Consider the following 16,335-nt stretch of genomic DNA (forward strand, 5'->3'; position numbering starts at 1 on the left):
GGAAAATAAAGAGCCTACTTGCGTATCAGAAACCTGTGGACTTGTGAATGCACAATGAAATTCCACGCATTTCTTGAGTTGCACTGACTAGATAGACTTGCACTGACGTAGACTATATGACTAGATATTTCTTTGTGTTTAGTGTCGCGCATGTACTGCACGGTGCACATGTTACATGTTAAAGTCTTGGAATTTTTAATATGTATGCAGTTCCAGTTATGACAGGAGGATGTGTGATAACCGTGTGAATAACCGTGTGAATGGTAGCGTGAAAGCACGTCTTCAAAAGTTTGGGCCCAGTAAGATGGTTTTTAAAAGAAATTAATACTTTTATTCAGCAAGGATGCATTAAATTGATCAAAAGTGACAGTAAACACATTTATAATGTTAATAAATGCTGTTCTTTTGAACTTCCTATTCATCAAAGAATCCTGATGCATCAAAAATAGCAGCACAAATGTGTTCATGAGCAGTTTTGCCGTCTCTTCCGCTCCTCAGGTGGTGCAGCGCATCAAAGCCGTGGATCATGAGACCCGACTGCTGGTGGTTGACCGGGAGACCGACGAGTACTTCCGAAGCCTGCGTCTCACCTGCACCGAGGACATGGCCATCCCGACCAGCCCTGCAGCCGCGACCCCCTCACCCTCTCCGTCCACCAGTAAACAGGGCAATGGATCCGTGTCCAAACGAAGCGAGATCTCCAAACCCATCAGGAAACCTCCGTCACGAGCTCCTAAGAAGGTGTGTGGGTCCATTCACTATCTGACTACACTCTTTCAGTGAACCGTACCTAAAAATTTTCCCCATTTTAATAATCTATTTCCACTATTAAGAACCTTTTTCCAGTGGAAAAGCTTCCATGGATGTTTTTTAAGGTTCTCCATGGAACCATTGATGCCAATAAAGAATTGCTTTATTTTTAAAGGCCAATTCACACTGCACCGACGAACGGCGACGGACAGGTTTTATCTGGAGATGCACCGATACTACATTTCTCTGCTAATACCGATAGCCGATTATTCAGAATGTTATCAACCGATAGTTTGAGTTTCTAAAAGGGCTAGTTCACCCAAAAATGAAAATGATGTCATTAATGACTCGCCCTCATGTCGTTCCAAGCCCGTAAGACCTCCGTTCATCTTCGGGACACAGTTTAAGATATTTTAGATTTAGTCCGAGAGCTTTCTGTCCCTCCATTGAAGATGTATGTACGGTATACTGTCCTTGTCCAGAAAGGAAATAAAGACATCATCAGAGTAGTCCATGTGACATCAGTGGGTTAGTTAGAATGTTTTGAAGCATCGAAAATACATTTTGGTCCAAAAATAACAAAAACTACGACTTTATTCAGGATTGTATTGTCTTCCGGTTCTGTTGTCAATCCGCGTTCAGTGACGCTGATGACGTAAGACGCGGCTGACATGTTAATCCGGTGCGCCCGAGCTTCGTTTACAGTCTGAGGGAGATGCACGCTGTAAACAAAACAATCTTCGCAAACATGTCTAAGGATTTCGACACAGAGGAAGACTTGCATTTTTTTCCCCAGCCATATTTATTTGAACCCGAATACACGAGCGCACCAGATACACGTCAGCAGCGTCTTACGTCAGCAGCGTCACTGAACGCGGATCGACAACAGAACCGGAAGACAATACAATGCTGAATAAAGGCGTAGTTTTTGTTATTTTTGGACCAAAATGTATTTTCGATGCTTCAAAACATTCTAACTAACCCACTGATGTCACATGGACTACTTTGATGATGTCTTTATTTCCTTTCTGGACAAGGACAGTATACCGTACATACATTTTCAATGGAGGGACAGAAAGCTCTCGGACTAAATCTAAAATATCTTAAACTGTGTTCCGAAGATGAACGGAGGTCTTACGGGCTTGGGACGACATGAGGGTGAGTCATTAATGACATCATTTTCATTTTTGGGTGAACTAACCCTTTAAGGGAAACAAAATCTCTCTGAAATAATGCTGCAATCTATACGGGAAACCCTCTCATTTGGGACATTACTATAATATTAGAGGTTTGATTTTAACTACAGAGCTATTACATTCAACTGGTATTTATTTTCAGATATAATATAATTATACTCGGATAAAAATTGAAATGTTTCAAAGTAGTTTTCATTAGCGCTTGTCTTCATGACAAATTCATTCAAACATACATATAGAATTAACAGTAAATAAGCTCTTCTCTAGTGTTTTTTCTAGCTAACTAACCAACTGTGAACATTCGATAACTTTCCTGAGGTAGATGCAATCATAACCCAAGCTGTTTTATTGACGTCTTCCCACGGTTGAAACGCTGAGACATGATTAATTTTTGGTAAGTTGTACTGTATCTTTCAACATATCTTCTGATGTTAATGCATGTTTTTTTTCTTGCTATAACTTGTAATAAAGTGGAAGAAAAGACTTGCACTTCCGCTTGAACTGAGGCACATTTAAGAGCGTCAAAACGGCATTTATTGTTTGAAATCCGTGATAAAATGGGTATCATTTGAAAGCTGAGACTTTGTTTCTTAACAGAAGTAACAAGGCACAGCGTTTTTTGCAATTGTTGGATGGCAGGCGCTACAAATAATGTTTGGTGTAGGGAAAACCGCGGACCTGGCAACCCTTACTTGAACTACGGGTGATTCATAGGGTCAAAAAGAGTCTGCTTTAACATCGCTATTTTTTAACTGTTAATTGTTCGTTAACTTGCCCTAAATTCATAGTTACAGTCGGAACATGTTTTTCCGTCCCCTTTTGATTGACAGAATAAAATCGTCCCTGATCATGGGCTGTTTTTAAACAATCGGCCAATACATCAGTGCATCTCTAGTTTTGTCGGATCAGTGTGTTAACCCTCGTCGGCATCTGTTACCGTTGGTGGGCGCTTGTTTTTGCCGATTAAACATGTTGAATCTGTGTTTGCCTGGTCATGGCCTTAAGATTGTTCAACCTTTCGATTAATCCACAATGATATGTTGGCCCTTTTCCCTGGTCTAAAATGTAAACAAGGTCATTGCATCATAAGATAGGCTGAACATCTGGACTGAGTGACATCCCCAGAGTTGGACCCAGTTCTCATAGTTCCAGTTTATTTAGAGCTCATCAATTAGTTTTTCCTAGTGTGTCAGAGAAAATGTGCTTGGCGGATATAATATAAACTGCTATAATTATGGATTAATGGGTTAATTCATTGAGTATTATTATTAAATAATGAGTTCAATGACAGTTTGTGGCTCAGATATTATCTTGTGGGCTCTGTCATGGTTGGTCGGTGTAACCAAGATGTGACGCTGTAATAGTTTTGCAGTAAGTCTGCATGTGAGACAAGCTTCTCCAGGACATTGATCATGTTTCCCATTGCTTATATATTCCGGAAAATTGCTCTTGGATTTTGGCCATTTAAAAGCATAAAAGATTCTGTCCATGTGTGATTATTCCACTCATGCTTTCCAAGACTGTCTTATTCCTGATGCATCAACACCACATACTGTGTACAGATACTAATTTTACTCGAAGCGAATCTCAGAGTCAAATATTTGTACCTATTGTATTGTTTTATTGCTCAGTTTTATCACATAAAGATGTAGGCTTGCTAGCACATCTCTCCTCCACACACCACATGATTTGATGTATCATTCATGTCCGTAGCTCAAACATTGCTGGACAAGGTAATTGCTGAAGTGTAATGCTTGTTCAGGCATTAAGAGTCTGCTTATTGAACATGTGCACCTAACAAGGAAGACAAGCAAGTGTAGATCATGTTTGAAGATATCACATGGCAAAAAATGACCATCTTTATTCTGTTAATGCAATATTTGTGTAGGATCTCAAATATATTTGTCTTTTCCTCAGCCTAATGCATACATCCAACATCTGCTCTCACTTACAGCCCACTTTCCAAATGGGTTTACATAATCCAGTGCTGTTTCAATACGATGTTGCCGAGTGGGAAAGACAGAGCGTGTGAGAGGGTGGGTGTGTGTAACAGCCACATGTGTGTGTGATAATACTGACTGTGACAGTAAAATTGTTAACATCGGAGAAGCCAACTTGGTCCAAACAGAGAGACGTGTTGAAGCTGTTTCTGAAACCCATCAGTAGAGCTTGTCATCATAAGCCCTTCACACTTGATTTTACTCACATATACACATTGCCCGGCCACAAAAAAAAAGTCGCTCTTTGGATTTAAATAGGCAAAGGCTTAAAAGGATAGTTCACTTTGAAATTAATTTTTGGTATGTTTTAGCTTATCTCAAGGGCATCCAAGATGTAGGTGTCTTTGTTTCCGCAGTAGTTTCAATTTTGATATTTTTAGGTCAAACCGTTCTTGTCTGTCAGTCATATAATGCAGGTCTATGGTCACCACCTCAAAGAGCATGCACAGAGAAGTCCAAATTAAACATGATTTAATGACTCGTAAATGTAAGTACACATTGATGGCCTAAGACACGAAACGAGCGGTTTGTGTGAGAAAACGAACAGTATTTATATCGTTTTTACCTCTTGTAACCACAGCCACGTCCAAGTGATCTGAGGGCGCGGGCGCTACGGTCTGCGAAAGCGCCGGAAGTGATCTAAATATGGTTGTGAAAACAATTCAACGTTGTCTGTTGATATATCGAAATCGTCTTCCATTGCGATTTCCTGTATATCTAAATATGTTTAGATCTTCACAGTGAAAGGTAACACTTCCGAAATCTCTGTGTAAACAATGAGTGACGTACACGCGCGAGAGATCACTTCCGGCACTTGCACAGACCGAAGCGCCCGCGCCCTCAGATCACTTGGACGTGGCTGTGGTTACAAGAGGTAAAAACGATATAAATACTGTTCGTTTTCTCACACAAACCGCTCGTTTCGTGTCTTAGGCCATCAATGTGTACTTACATTTACGAGTCATTAAATCATGTTTAATTTGGACTTCTCTGTGCATGCTCTTTGAGGTGGTGACCATAGACCTGCATTATATGACTGACAGACAAGAACAGTTTGACCTAAAAATATCAAAATTGAAACTTCTGCGGAAACAAAGACACCTACATCTTGGATGCCCTTGAGGTAAGCTAAAACATAACAAAAATTAATTTCAAAGTGAATTATCCCTTTAAGCGTCTATGATTGGATCATTATTGAAAGTCTTTGGGATGTGCTGGAGGAGACTTTACATAGTGTTGGACTCTTGCATTGACAATACAAGATCTTGACCAAAAATGTATGCACCTCTTGATGGAAATAACATCCCAACATCAAGAGGTGCATCAACTTTCGGTCAAGATCTTGTATTGTCAATGTAAGAGTCCAACACTCTGTAAAGTCTCCTCCAGTACGTCCCAAAGACTTTCAGTGAATTTAAGGTCTGGACTCAGAGGTGCCAATTCATGTGTGAAAATGATTCTTCATGTTCCCTCACAACCATTATTACACTATTTGAGCCTGATGAATCATTGTCATCCTGGAATATGGCCATGATCCGTCTTCCTACATGAGGGAGGGGAAGGATTAGAGGAACTGATGCCAAACATATAACACGCCAGAAACATAATAATCACTGCAATAATGATTTATTTTTCAATCCGAGCCAATGAAGATGAATAAAATACGAAGAGAAACCTTGGGAAATGAAGGTAGAACATAGTAAAAATGCCTAATTTCTTGTACCATAAAGCAACTCAAGAACCACAAGTGATTCAAACACTGTCAAGAACATTTCAGTCATAATTCACCCCAAAATCAAAAGAAAAAAGGTGTGAGTGAATTATGACATGGAGATGTTCTTGATGGTGTTTAAATTACTCATGTGGTTCTCTAATTGCTTTATGTTGTAGATTAAAAAACGCTCCATTGGTTCTTTAGATCAATGTTTTGGATTCTATGTTCTTTAAAATACAGAACTGGAGAATAACGAGTTCTTTTTGGAACTTCATCATGTTCTAATTAAGCTATAAAACCTGTTTCGGTTCTAATTCCAAGATTAGTTTGCGTAATAAACATTCGGATGAACGATAGAGTTGAATTGTGGATATTGCCCAGTTGTTTGAAGGCCATGGAAATGTTCTGCTCCGAAATGTCCAGTTTTTGGATTTGGTGATTGGAAAAGCTGTATGCTGTTGTTCAAAAACCACTCTAGACTGTGTTTAGCTATGTATATGTAGGATAGTCACGGTCCAGTGGCCTCATATTGGCTGATATTGTTGCCCATACAGACCTATCATTGGACTTGATGGTTCCTCTCAGTGTTTAACAGTTGTTCCAACCATCCATTGACTTTCTCCAGACGACGGTAGACTGTAGGAAAGTGATGACTCATGAAACCAAACTCCCATCTGACCATTGCTCAGGGTTCCAGGTTTAGTGCCTCTAACGTAAATTATCCGTCTTTGTGTGTTGCTCTTGGCTACTAGAGGTTTTTGAATTGTCGCCCTGCCATCATTTTTGTCTTCTGAAACTCACTTTACAGTCATTCGTGATTTGGATCTACATGGGGTCATATTTGAGCTCTTTTGTGATATTTAGTTACTGTCATCTTTTATCATTTATTATCGCTGTCGGTTAGCCACTTTAATAATTCAGTTTGTTCTTTATTTTTGAGATATTTAAATTCAAAACAATAGTACCATTTGTGTGCATCACCTACACTACCGTTCAGTTTGGGGTTGGTAAGGTGGTAAGTTGGTAAGTCTCAATATTGTTACAATTTAAAAGAACATTTTTCTATTTCAATATATAGTAAAATGTAGTTTATTCCTGTGATAAAAGTTGTATTTTTAGCATCATTACATCAGTCTTCAGTGTCACATGATCCTTCAGAAATCATTCTAATATGATGATTTGATGATCAAGAAACGTTTTATTATTAAACAGTTGTGCTGCTTAACAGTATTGTGGAAATGCTATATTATTTCAGGAATTTGATAAATAGAAAGTTTTTTCAAATATAAATATTTTGTAACCTTATAAAAGTCACTTTTGATCAATTTAATGCATCCTTGCTGAATAAAAGTATCAATTGCTCTAAATAAAATAAAAAATTCTTACTGACCCCGAACTTTTGAACAGTGGTGTACAATTTGGATTTAATTGGCATGTTTTCAATCTATAGGCATGATGATAATTTGTATAAAATGACAACATATCAAATTTGTGACATCTTACCCCAACATAAATGTGATCACCTACAATTTATGAAAAGTATCTTATTGTCTTAAAAACAGGCTCCATGTTTTTCTGATTTCCACTTTTCCGTGTGACAACTAGCCCCGGGGTCACATGACCTATAATGCAGCAACTTCAGGGCAGTTATTATCACTGGCGTCAGAAATTAGCACGTTCAGAAGCGTAAAGACTTTATAAAACTCCTCGGGCAGGAAACTGAGTCTGTCTTTGGACGCAGAGGAGTCGTGTGTGTGTGTGTGTGTGTGTGTGTGTGTGTGTTTGAGCTGATATGGGAGTCCTGAGCCATAAAGGAAGGGGTCCTAGGAAGGGGTAGAAACCTTAAACTCGCAGCGTTTGAAGAGGGTTTGTGTGAATTACACCGACTGCTGGTCCACACAGAGGGAAATATAGACTTTGTTATCAGAATCTGTGTCTGTCCAAAAATAACAAGTACGGAATATTCACAGATATCATTCATAAAATAGCATAATATAAGTTCGGCACATGAAGATCATGCTAAGCACCGCATACAACACTCTGGGTATATCAAAGTTTTGATAATCTGGTAAACTTATTTAATTAATTAATTATTTATTTGTTTGTTTGTTTTTATTTAGTGTTTTACTGTTTATTCTCATTTATTTATTGTTTTAATGTTTACCGTTTATTGTTTGTTTCTTTTATTTATTGTTTTAGTGTTTTATTTAGTGTTTTAATGTTTATGCTTTTGTTTCTTAATTATTTGTTTCTTTTATTTATTGTTTTAGTTTTTGTGTTAACAGTTTTTGTTTTGTTTATTCTTTTGTTTGTTTATTTGTTTCATTTACTTATTGTTTACCGTTTGTTTGTTATATTTTTGCTTTATTTATTGTTTTAGTGTGGTATTTAGTGTTTTACTGTTTATTATTTGTTTGTTTTATTTAGTTTCAGTGTTTACTGTTAGTTTTGTTTATTGTTTTTGTTTTGTTTATTGTTTGTATTTAGTGTTTTGCTGTTTATTCTGTTGTTAATTTGTTTCTTTTATTTGTTGTTTGAGATAAACATTGCGAAGTATGTTAAGAATGCTGTTCTGAAATATATATTTAAATCCCCACCAGACCAGAGTGTGCCTGCTTATTTTTATTGGCCATGACTTTTTTTTTTTTTTTGTCATACTCAGCAAATCGTCAGATTCAGCAACCCGAGAAGGATGTTTGGACTCTTTACATCTTTCCTGTTCACTTTCATTTTTTCCTTCAAGGAGCTGTCGGAAAAGTTACATGGAAAGGATACCGCTCCAGCAGCTCCATTGTAGAGATCTTCCATAGCGCTTTATAAATATTTGAAGATTTTAGCGTGGTTATTTCTCCCTGTTTTTCCAGAGTTGCTCTTTCTCCAGCTGTTACTCTTATGGAGGAATTACATGATCATCTGAAGCTGTTCTCAAGATGTCCGGGGATTTCACAATCTACTAATGTTCATAAAACAGCAAACTGAACAAGCAGTCAGAAAGTTAGAAACAGAGCCGTACCCATCCTTACCTGATTGATGCTGGCTTTGATTTGTGTCGCTTAAACTCTGTTGAAGTGTTTAAATCACAGTCGCATGCAAGACAACAGCCTGAACCTGTTCCACAACACTTCAGCTCAATGACAGAACTGTGTCTTCTTTACTATATGTTCACATTTTCTGAAGAAAAAATCTTAACTCACCGCTAGTGCATTCTATGGGATGTGACTGATTAGGTGAGTCTTAAAGAGACGGTACACCCATAAATGAAAAATTCTGTCATCGTCATTTACTCATGCCATTTCAAACCATATGACTTTCCTTTTTTGTGGAACACACAAAAAAGGTGTTTTTAAAAATGACCATACAATTAAAGTCAATGGGGTGCAGTTCTTTGTTTTGGACCCCATTGACTTTCATTGAACAGACAAAATCACTTAAAAACATCATCTTCTTATTTTTTGGATTCCACAGGAAAAAAGAAAGTCATACAGATTTGGAATGACACGAGGGCGAGTAAATTATTACATAATTTTCATTCTGGGGTTATATATCCCTTAAGCGTGGATTTGAGAATCATGTCCACTTTTGTTCAAGCAAGGTTCATGCAGTTGAACGAGGCTGTGTAAGAAAGTTAAGCACACTTAGCCCGTCCTGAGGTGTTGACAGGCATCTGGGCCAGAGAACGTGAGATCTGGAACGCTGCTGGACTGACCTACTTCCACACAAGCTTGTGATGTTCTGAACTCGAGATCGAAACCGATCCCAATGTCTCTGGTTCTCAAATCTTTTTTCCCCTGTCTGTTTTTTTCGTTGGCATAAATAAAAACATCTGCTTCTGCATCACACATCTGTCTAAACAAAGACGATAAGAATGTATGTCTGAGTGCTTGATTTTGAGTTGAGGATAAACTGTGGCCTTGACAGTAATGGCATACAGATCACCTGTATATACTAACGTCCATGAGACGAGAGGCTGTTTTTCGTTTGGTGTGTTGAAACACAAGCATCATGAGAAAGGCAAATCCGTACGTGTGAACTCAGACATGCAGGTAAAGGTTCATATGACAGTCAGTGCACAATGTGTGTGTGTGTGTGTTTGCATGTCTGCGTAAGTGATGTCTCTGCATACTTGAACTTCACTTGTTATGGTTGGTTCATTAGTGGACTTTTGAATCGCTAATATCCCTGTGGGCATGTACCAGCCAAACCTGCTCTTAAAGGCAATTTTGGCTCCATATTTCCATGGAAACTAACGAAAGTTATATGCTTTTAATTTCAACACACTGGTAGGCAACTTCACCCTATAAAAATGATTCCTGTGTGATCCAGTATTGTTTTTTGTTTTCTGTGAGTGTTTGTGGTTCAACTCGTCACAGTTTGGCTGCTTCCTACTGTTTTGATTCATTTGTCTTGGATGAGTATGTTAGTTGTGAAGCCTGAAGTGTAACAGTCTTATGAAACTAGACCTTTGTAAAGTTTAGCTGCTAAAAGTTTTACAATTAGTTTTATTGCACTACAGATAGTGGTGTTATTAAAGTCAATGTGAAATCTAAATTGACCCCATTTTTGTTTTCATTATTTATATTATATAGAATACATATTCTGTATAATATACAGACAGACAGATAGACAGATAGATAGATAGATAGATAGATAGATAGATAGATAGATAGATAGATAGATAGATAGATAGATAGATAGATGCACAGATAGATAGATAGATAGATAGATGCACAGATAGATAGATAGATGCACAGATAGATGCACAGATAGACAGACAGACGGATGCACAGACAGACTGACAGATAGATAGATGGATGGATGGATGGATGGATGGACAGACAGACAGATAGACAGACAGACGGATAGACAGATAGACGGATAGATAGACAGACAGATAGACGGATACACAGACAGACAGATAGACGGATAGATACACAGACAGATAGATAGATAGACGGACAGACGGACGGACGGATACACAGAGAGACAGATAGACGGATAGATAGACGGATGCACAGATAGACGGATAGATAGACTGATGCACAGACAGACAGATAGACGGATGCACAGACAGACAGATAGACGGATAGATAGACAGACAGCCGGACGGATGGATAGATAGATGGATAGACAGACAGACGGACGGATGGATAGATAGATGGATAGACAGACAGACGGATGGATACATGGATGGATGGATGCACAGACAGATAGATGAATAGACAGACAGACAAAATAAAGTCATCCAGGTATGGATACACAGATGGATGGATGGATGGATACACGGATGGATGGATGGATGGATGGATGGATACACGGATGGATGGATGGATACACAGATGGATGGATGGATACACAGATGGATGGATGGATGGATGGATACACGGATGGATGGATGGGTGGATACACAGATGGATGGATGGATGGATGGATACACAGATGGATGGATGGATGGGTGGATGGATGGATACATGGATGGATGGATGGATACACAGATGGATGGATGGATGGATGGATGGATGGATGGATGGATGGATGGATGGATGGATACACAGATGGATGGATGGATGATTGGATGGATGGATACACAGATGGATGGATGGATACACGGATGGATGGATGGATACACAGATGGATGGATGGATGGATGGATGGATGGATGGATGGATGGATACACAGATGGACAGATGGATGGATGGATGGATGGATACACAGATGGATGGATACACGGATGGATGGATGGATACACGGATGGATGGATGGATGATTGGATGGATGGATACACAGATGGATGGATGGATACACGGATGGATACACAGACAGATAGATGAATAGACCGACAGACAAAAGAAAGTCATCCAGGTTTGGAACAACATGCGTGTGAGTAAATGTTCCTTTTTGGTGCGCTATCCCTTTAAGTGGGCGAATACGTTTTGGTACGACTGTAGCTATAGCATATACTTGGTTTGCAGACTCTCACACGGATGCTATAAACATCAGTTCTGGTTTGGTTGTGGTTTCTGTGTTGTTTCTGCTCACCGCTGTACCTCGCGGCCTCTTGCTCTCAGTCCTCATTACTCCCCCATGTTCCCGCTGTGAGGCGAGGGGCAGCCGTGTCCAGATGTGCGGATCTGTGGAACATTCTTGAGCAAGAGGGGTTCGGGAGGGGGAGGGGTGCAGATTCCATTAAAGGGTCAGATGTGTGACACAACAGGCATGCCTCATCCCACTTTACTGGGTTTGTTGGGATCATTAATAACCAGAGTGACAGTGTGTGTCTGTCTTCTTTGAGGACATTAACCAGGGCTGCGTTTCACGAAAGCCATGTTGATTGGTGGCAGTGGTTCTACGGTTGACTTAGACTTACGATGCTTTTGGGAAACGCAGCCCAGACCGGTTTCACATTGAACGTGTCAGTCATGTGACTGTAATGAAAGCCATGGCGGGACGCCCAACGTATCACTCATTGGCCTGCCTGCAGTTTTTGCATTAAAAAAAAATGTAGTTTGTTTTCAGTAGTTGCTTTCTCTAGTCTATATCATTGTTAGGTTTAGCTTTTTAGAATTTTCAGTTTATACCATTTTTATTTTAATGTTAGTATTGATAAAGTCAATGCACTAACTTGTATTATTTAGAAATGTTTGACTTTTTTGCCATCTAATAATGGCGTTCCCTTGTTTAGTTTAGTGCTGGCAGGTTGTAAAAGCTTCAAGTTTTAGTATCAGAAACTAAAATGAAAAATGGCCATTTTATTTTAGTTAGTTTTTGAGTTATTAAAATGCTCATAAATAAATACATACTTTTCATACTTTTGAACTTTCTATTCATCAAAGAATCCTGTAAAAAAATGTCGCGGTTTCCAACAAAAATATCAAGCAGCACAACTTTTTTCAACATTGATAAATCATAAGAAATGTTTCTTGAGCATCAAATCCGCATATCAGACTGATTTCTGAAAGATCATGTGACTCTGAACACTGGAGTAATGATGCTGAAAATACAGCTTTGATCACAGGAATACATTACATTTCACAATATATTCACATAGAAAAGTTCATTTGAAATTGTAATAATATTCACAATATTTCTGTTTTACTGTATTTTACTTATAATAACGTAAAGTTTAACGACGACCCTATACTTTTGTCTGTATGTTAAGATGGAGTAGTAGAAAGTAATTTAACATCAAAAATAGATCTGTGACAGTTAGAAACCGTGACTCTCAATATCATAACAGACCACACAACTATACAATACAATATTTATGTATAAGGCACATTTAAAAACAACCAAGGCTGACCAACAGGACAGGACAGAATAAACAAAAATTAAGTAATAATAATAAAACAACCAATAAAGGGAAATACAACAATAGATAAACGATCTATTGTTGTGTGTTCAGTCTGATTTTGCGCCTGTGTTTCTGATTTCCAGTGATTAAAAAAAGCCTGTTCTGAGGCTGAAACGGAAGAGATTCTTGACACACTTAGTGATCGCACACAGAGGATATATGGAGCTTGTGAATGTAGAGCGTTGATGTGATGTAACCCTGGATGTCACACTGCGTAGGTTGAGCAGCAGTTGAGTCTCTCTCACTCTCTCTCTCTCTCTCTCTCTCTCTCTCTCACACACACACACACAACACAGCCGACGCAACAGAAGAGATGAGCGTAATGATGTCGTCTTCACACATACGTGAGGTTACATTATTTGTGTATCGCTGGTTTGTCATTAGGACAAGCGATTGCACAACCTCTAGTGTCACATCACCTTATCTATATGCGTCTACTTTTTTTCAACGCTTTCTGAAGCTTACATACAATGCATCATAAAGCTATTCTTATAATGCCTTGTAATCAGCCTCATGATCCTGTGAATAATGACCTCTTTATAGTTACAAGCTTATAGAATATAATGCATTAAAACACACATTATTAGTGTTAAGCACATGCTTTTCAGTGTATTATTTTGTGACACTTTGATGCACAAATTATTAAATCAAAGGGAATTATTTTTATTTTTTTAAACAAGTCTCAAATGCTCACATAGGCTGCATTTATTTGAGAGTAAAAATAGTAATATTGTGAAATATTATTATTAGAACTTATTAGAACTGAATATTTCAGCATCATTACTCCAGTCTTCAGTGTCACATGATCCTTCAGAAATAAAGATTTGATGCTCAAGAATCATTTCTATTATTATCAATGTTGAAAACGGTTGTGCTGCTTATCATTATTATGGAAAGCGTAACAAAAACAATTCAGGATTCTTTGATGAATAGAAAGTTCAATAGAAATCTTTTGTAACATTATACATATCTTTCATGTCACTTTTGATCAATGGATCAGCTATTGACCGAAAGTGTACATGTTATCAAAAAAAAAAAAAAAAAAATCACAATGACATATAAAGATGTATAATAGAATTATGAGCAGATCCAGATGGAATTTGCAAAACTTTGGCATTTTATGCTTATTTTGCAGGAAAATCTCTGTAATTGTGTGTGTTGGCTTTAAACATTAATGCAAGACTACTTACCGATAGCTGAAGTCATGATCGAATCAGACAAAATATTAAAATAAACAAACATGCAAAGGGTGGATGATGTGTAGAACTTTATAAATGACCAAATCTGAGGAAATTCACAGATTCCTTGTGAGTCTTATTGTGAGGAAAGGTCAAAGGTCATCATCACCCCATGGCGGTTTGGGTGTAACATTTCGCCCTGAATGGTTAAACATACTTTTAAAAATCTAACCACCATAGATTTCCACCATCATTACAGTAGTTACAGGTGTAACTATAGCTAGGCAAGTACTTTATATTGTAACTCGGGTTAAATTGTATTACAAGAACATATGTTGATTACATTATATATCGAAAGCGTTTAATTTATTGTAGTCCACATCCTCTCATGTTTTATCTTGACTTTCATGTGTACGATCCATAGAGTGTGTTAAACCTGCATGTTACACTCTCTAAACATGTTTTTGGAGGGGGAAGTCGTGTCGCAAGTGCTCGGGAATTTGGTGTAATTGATTCAACATGCTGGCTAGGGGTCGCACCGCTTCGAGGGGGGCGGCGTAACACGACACCGCGGTGTGTAGATGTTTTCTGCTCGGGAAACTGATTACTTGTGAATGCTGCTAAAGGGAAACATGTTGCGGGATGGATGATTTTCATTTTTGAGAACTTAACACAAGTTTCTGGTTAACCTGAGTCATAGTTACGGTTGAGTCTTGGACAAAAAAACAAACAGTTTCAGATCGTTTTTTGTATCCATATAATGTGGGAAAATCAGAGGATGTGTGTGTATGTTTCCAGTCTCCTCCCTGCTCTGATCTGTGTGACTCCCTCCTGGGGGTGAAGTGTCAGTGTGTCCGTCTGCAGATCCGTGAGGCATGGGTCGCTCGCGTGTCAACGGCTGTCGTGTGGAGTGTGTCTGTGCTGGACTGATAACATGGGTGTGGGGCTGTGGAGCATCAGCAACTTACACAAACACACCACAAACGTGAGAAGAACAGCTAGACGGTGAAGACACGTGAAGTAACACTCACTAGTAGGGATGAGAATTGGAAACGGTTCTAGCTAGGGCCATTAACGTTTAGGACTTTAAAGGAATAAATATTTGGGGGGAAAAGAAATGCAATTCCAAAAAGTGTTTACATGGCCTTTTAATTCATTTTTGGCCTTTTTTTCACAGTCTAATTGGCATGAAATATACATTAAACAACAATACTTATTCATTTTATTCATTTAATTTTATAAAATACTACTGGCAAAAGTCATGTTTTTGATTCACTTTAAGAACCGGCTCATTTTAGAGTCATTTGTCTGGGAATCGGTCTACAAACTGTTCTGAATGTTTTTGATTCACTTTACGAACCGGCTCATTAGAGTCATTTGATTGAGATTTGGACTTCACTAGTTAAACTGTACTGAATGTTTTTGATTCACTTTACGAACCGGCTCATTAGAGTCATTTGATTGAGATTTGGACTTCACTAGTTAAACTGTACTGAATGTTTTTGATTCGCTTTAAGAAGCGGCTCATTAGAGTAATTTGATTGAGATTTGGACTTCACTAGTTAAACTGTACTGAATGTTTTTGATTCGCTTTAAGAAGCGGCTCATTAGAGTAATTTGATTGAGATTTGGACTTCACTAGTTAAACTGTACTGAATGTTTTTGATTCACTTTAAGAAGCGGCTCAGAGTCATTTGATTGAGATTTGGACTTCACTAGTTAAACTGTTCTGAGTGTTTTTGATTCACTTTAAGAACCGGCTCATTAGAGTCATTTGATTGAGATTTGGACTTCACTAGTTAAACTGTACTGAATGTTTTTGATTCACTTTAAGAAGCGGCTCATTAGAGTCATTTGATTGAGATTTGGACTTCACTAGTTAAACTGTACTGAGTGTTTTTGATTCACTTTAAGAAGCGGCTCATTAGAGTCATTTGATTGAGATTTGGACTTCACTAGTTAAACTGTACTGAGTGTTTTTGATTCACTTTAAGAAGCGGCTCATTAGAGTAATTTGATTGAGATTTGGACTTCACTAGTTAAACTGTACTGAATGTTTTTGATTCACTTTAAGAACCGGCTCATTAGAGTCATTTGATTGAGATTTGGACTTCACTAGTTAAACTGTTCTGAATGTTTTTGATTCACT

The 16,335-nt window shown here is 38.1% G+C and overlaps 1 protein-coding gene across 1 annotated transcript in view; it reads left to right on the forward strand.

Moving 5' to 3' along the window:
• The window catches only part of LOC130069279 (Na(+)/H(+) exchange regulatory cofactor NHE-RF2), a 29,351-nt gene that overhangs the window by 1,541 nt on the left and 11,475 nt on the right, over positions 1–16,335 (forward strand). The window contains exon 3 of the mRNA XM_056233066.1: positions 499–741. Coding sequence (XP_056089041.1) covers positions 499–741 — 243 coding nt within the window. The remainder of the gene's footprint in view (positions 1–498; positions 742–16,335) is intronic.

Source organism: Rhinichthys klamathensis, unplaced genomic scaffold (assembly GCF_029890125.1).
Source record: "Rhinichthys klamathensis goyatoka isolate OS25496 unplaced genomic scaffold, OSU_Roscu_1.1 h1tg000015l_1, whole genome shotgun sequence".
In the NCBI taxonomy this organism is placed as follows: Eukaryota; Metazoa; Chordata; class Actinopteri; order Cypriniformes; family Leuciscidae; genus Rhinichthys; species Rhinichthys klamathensis.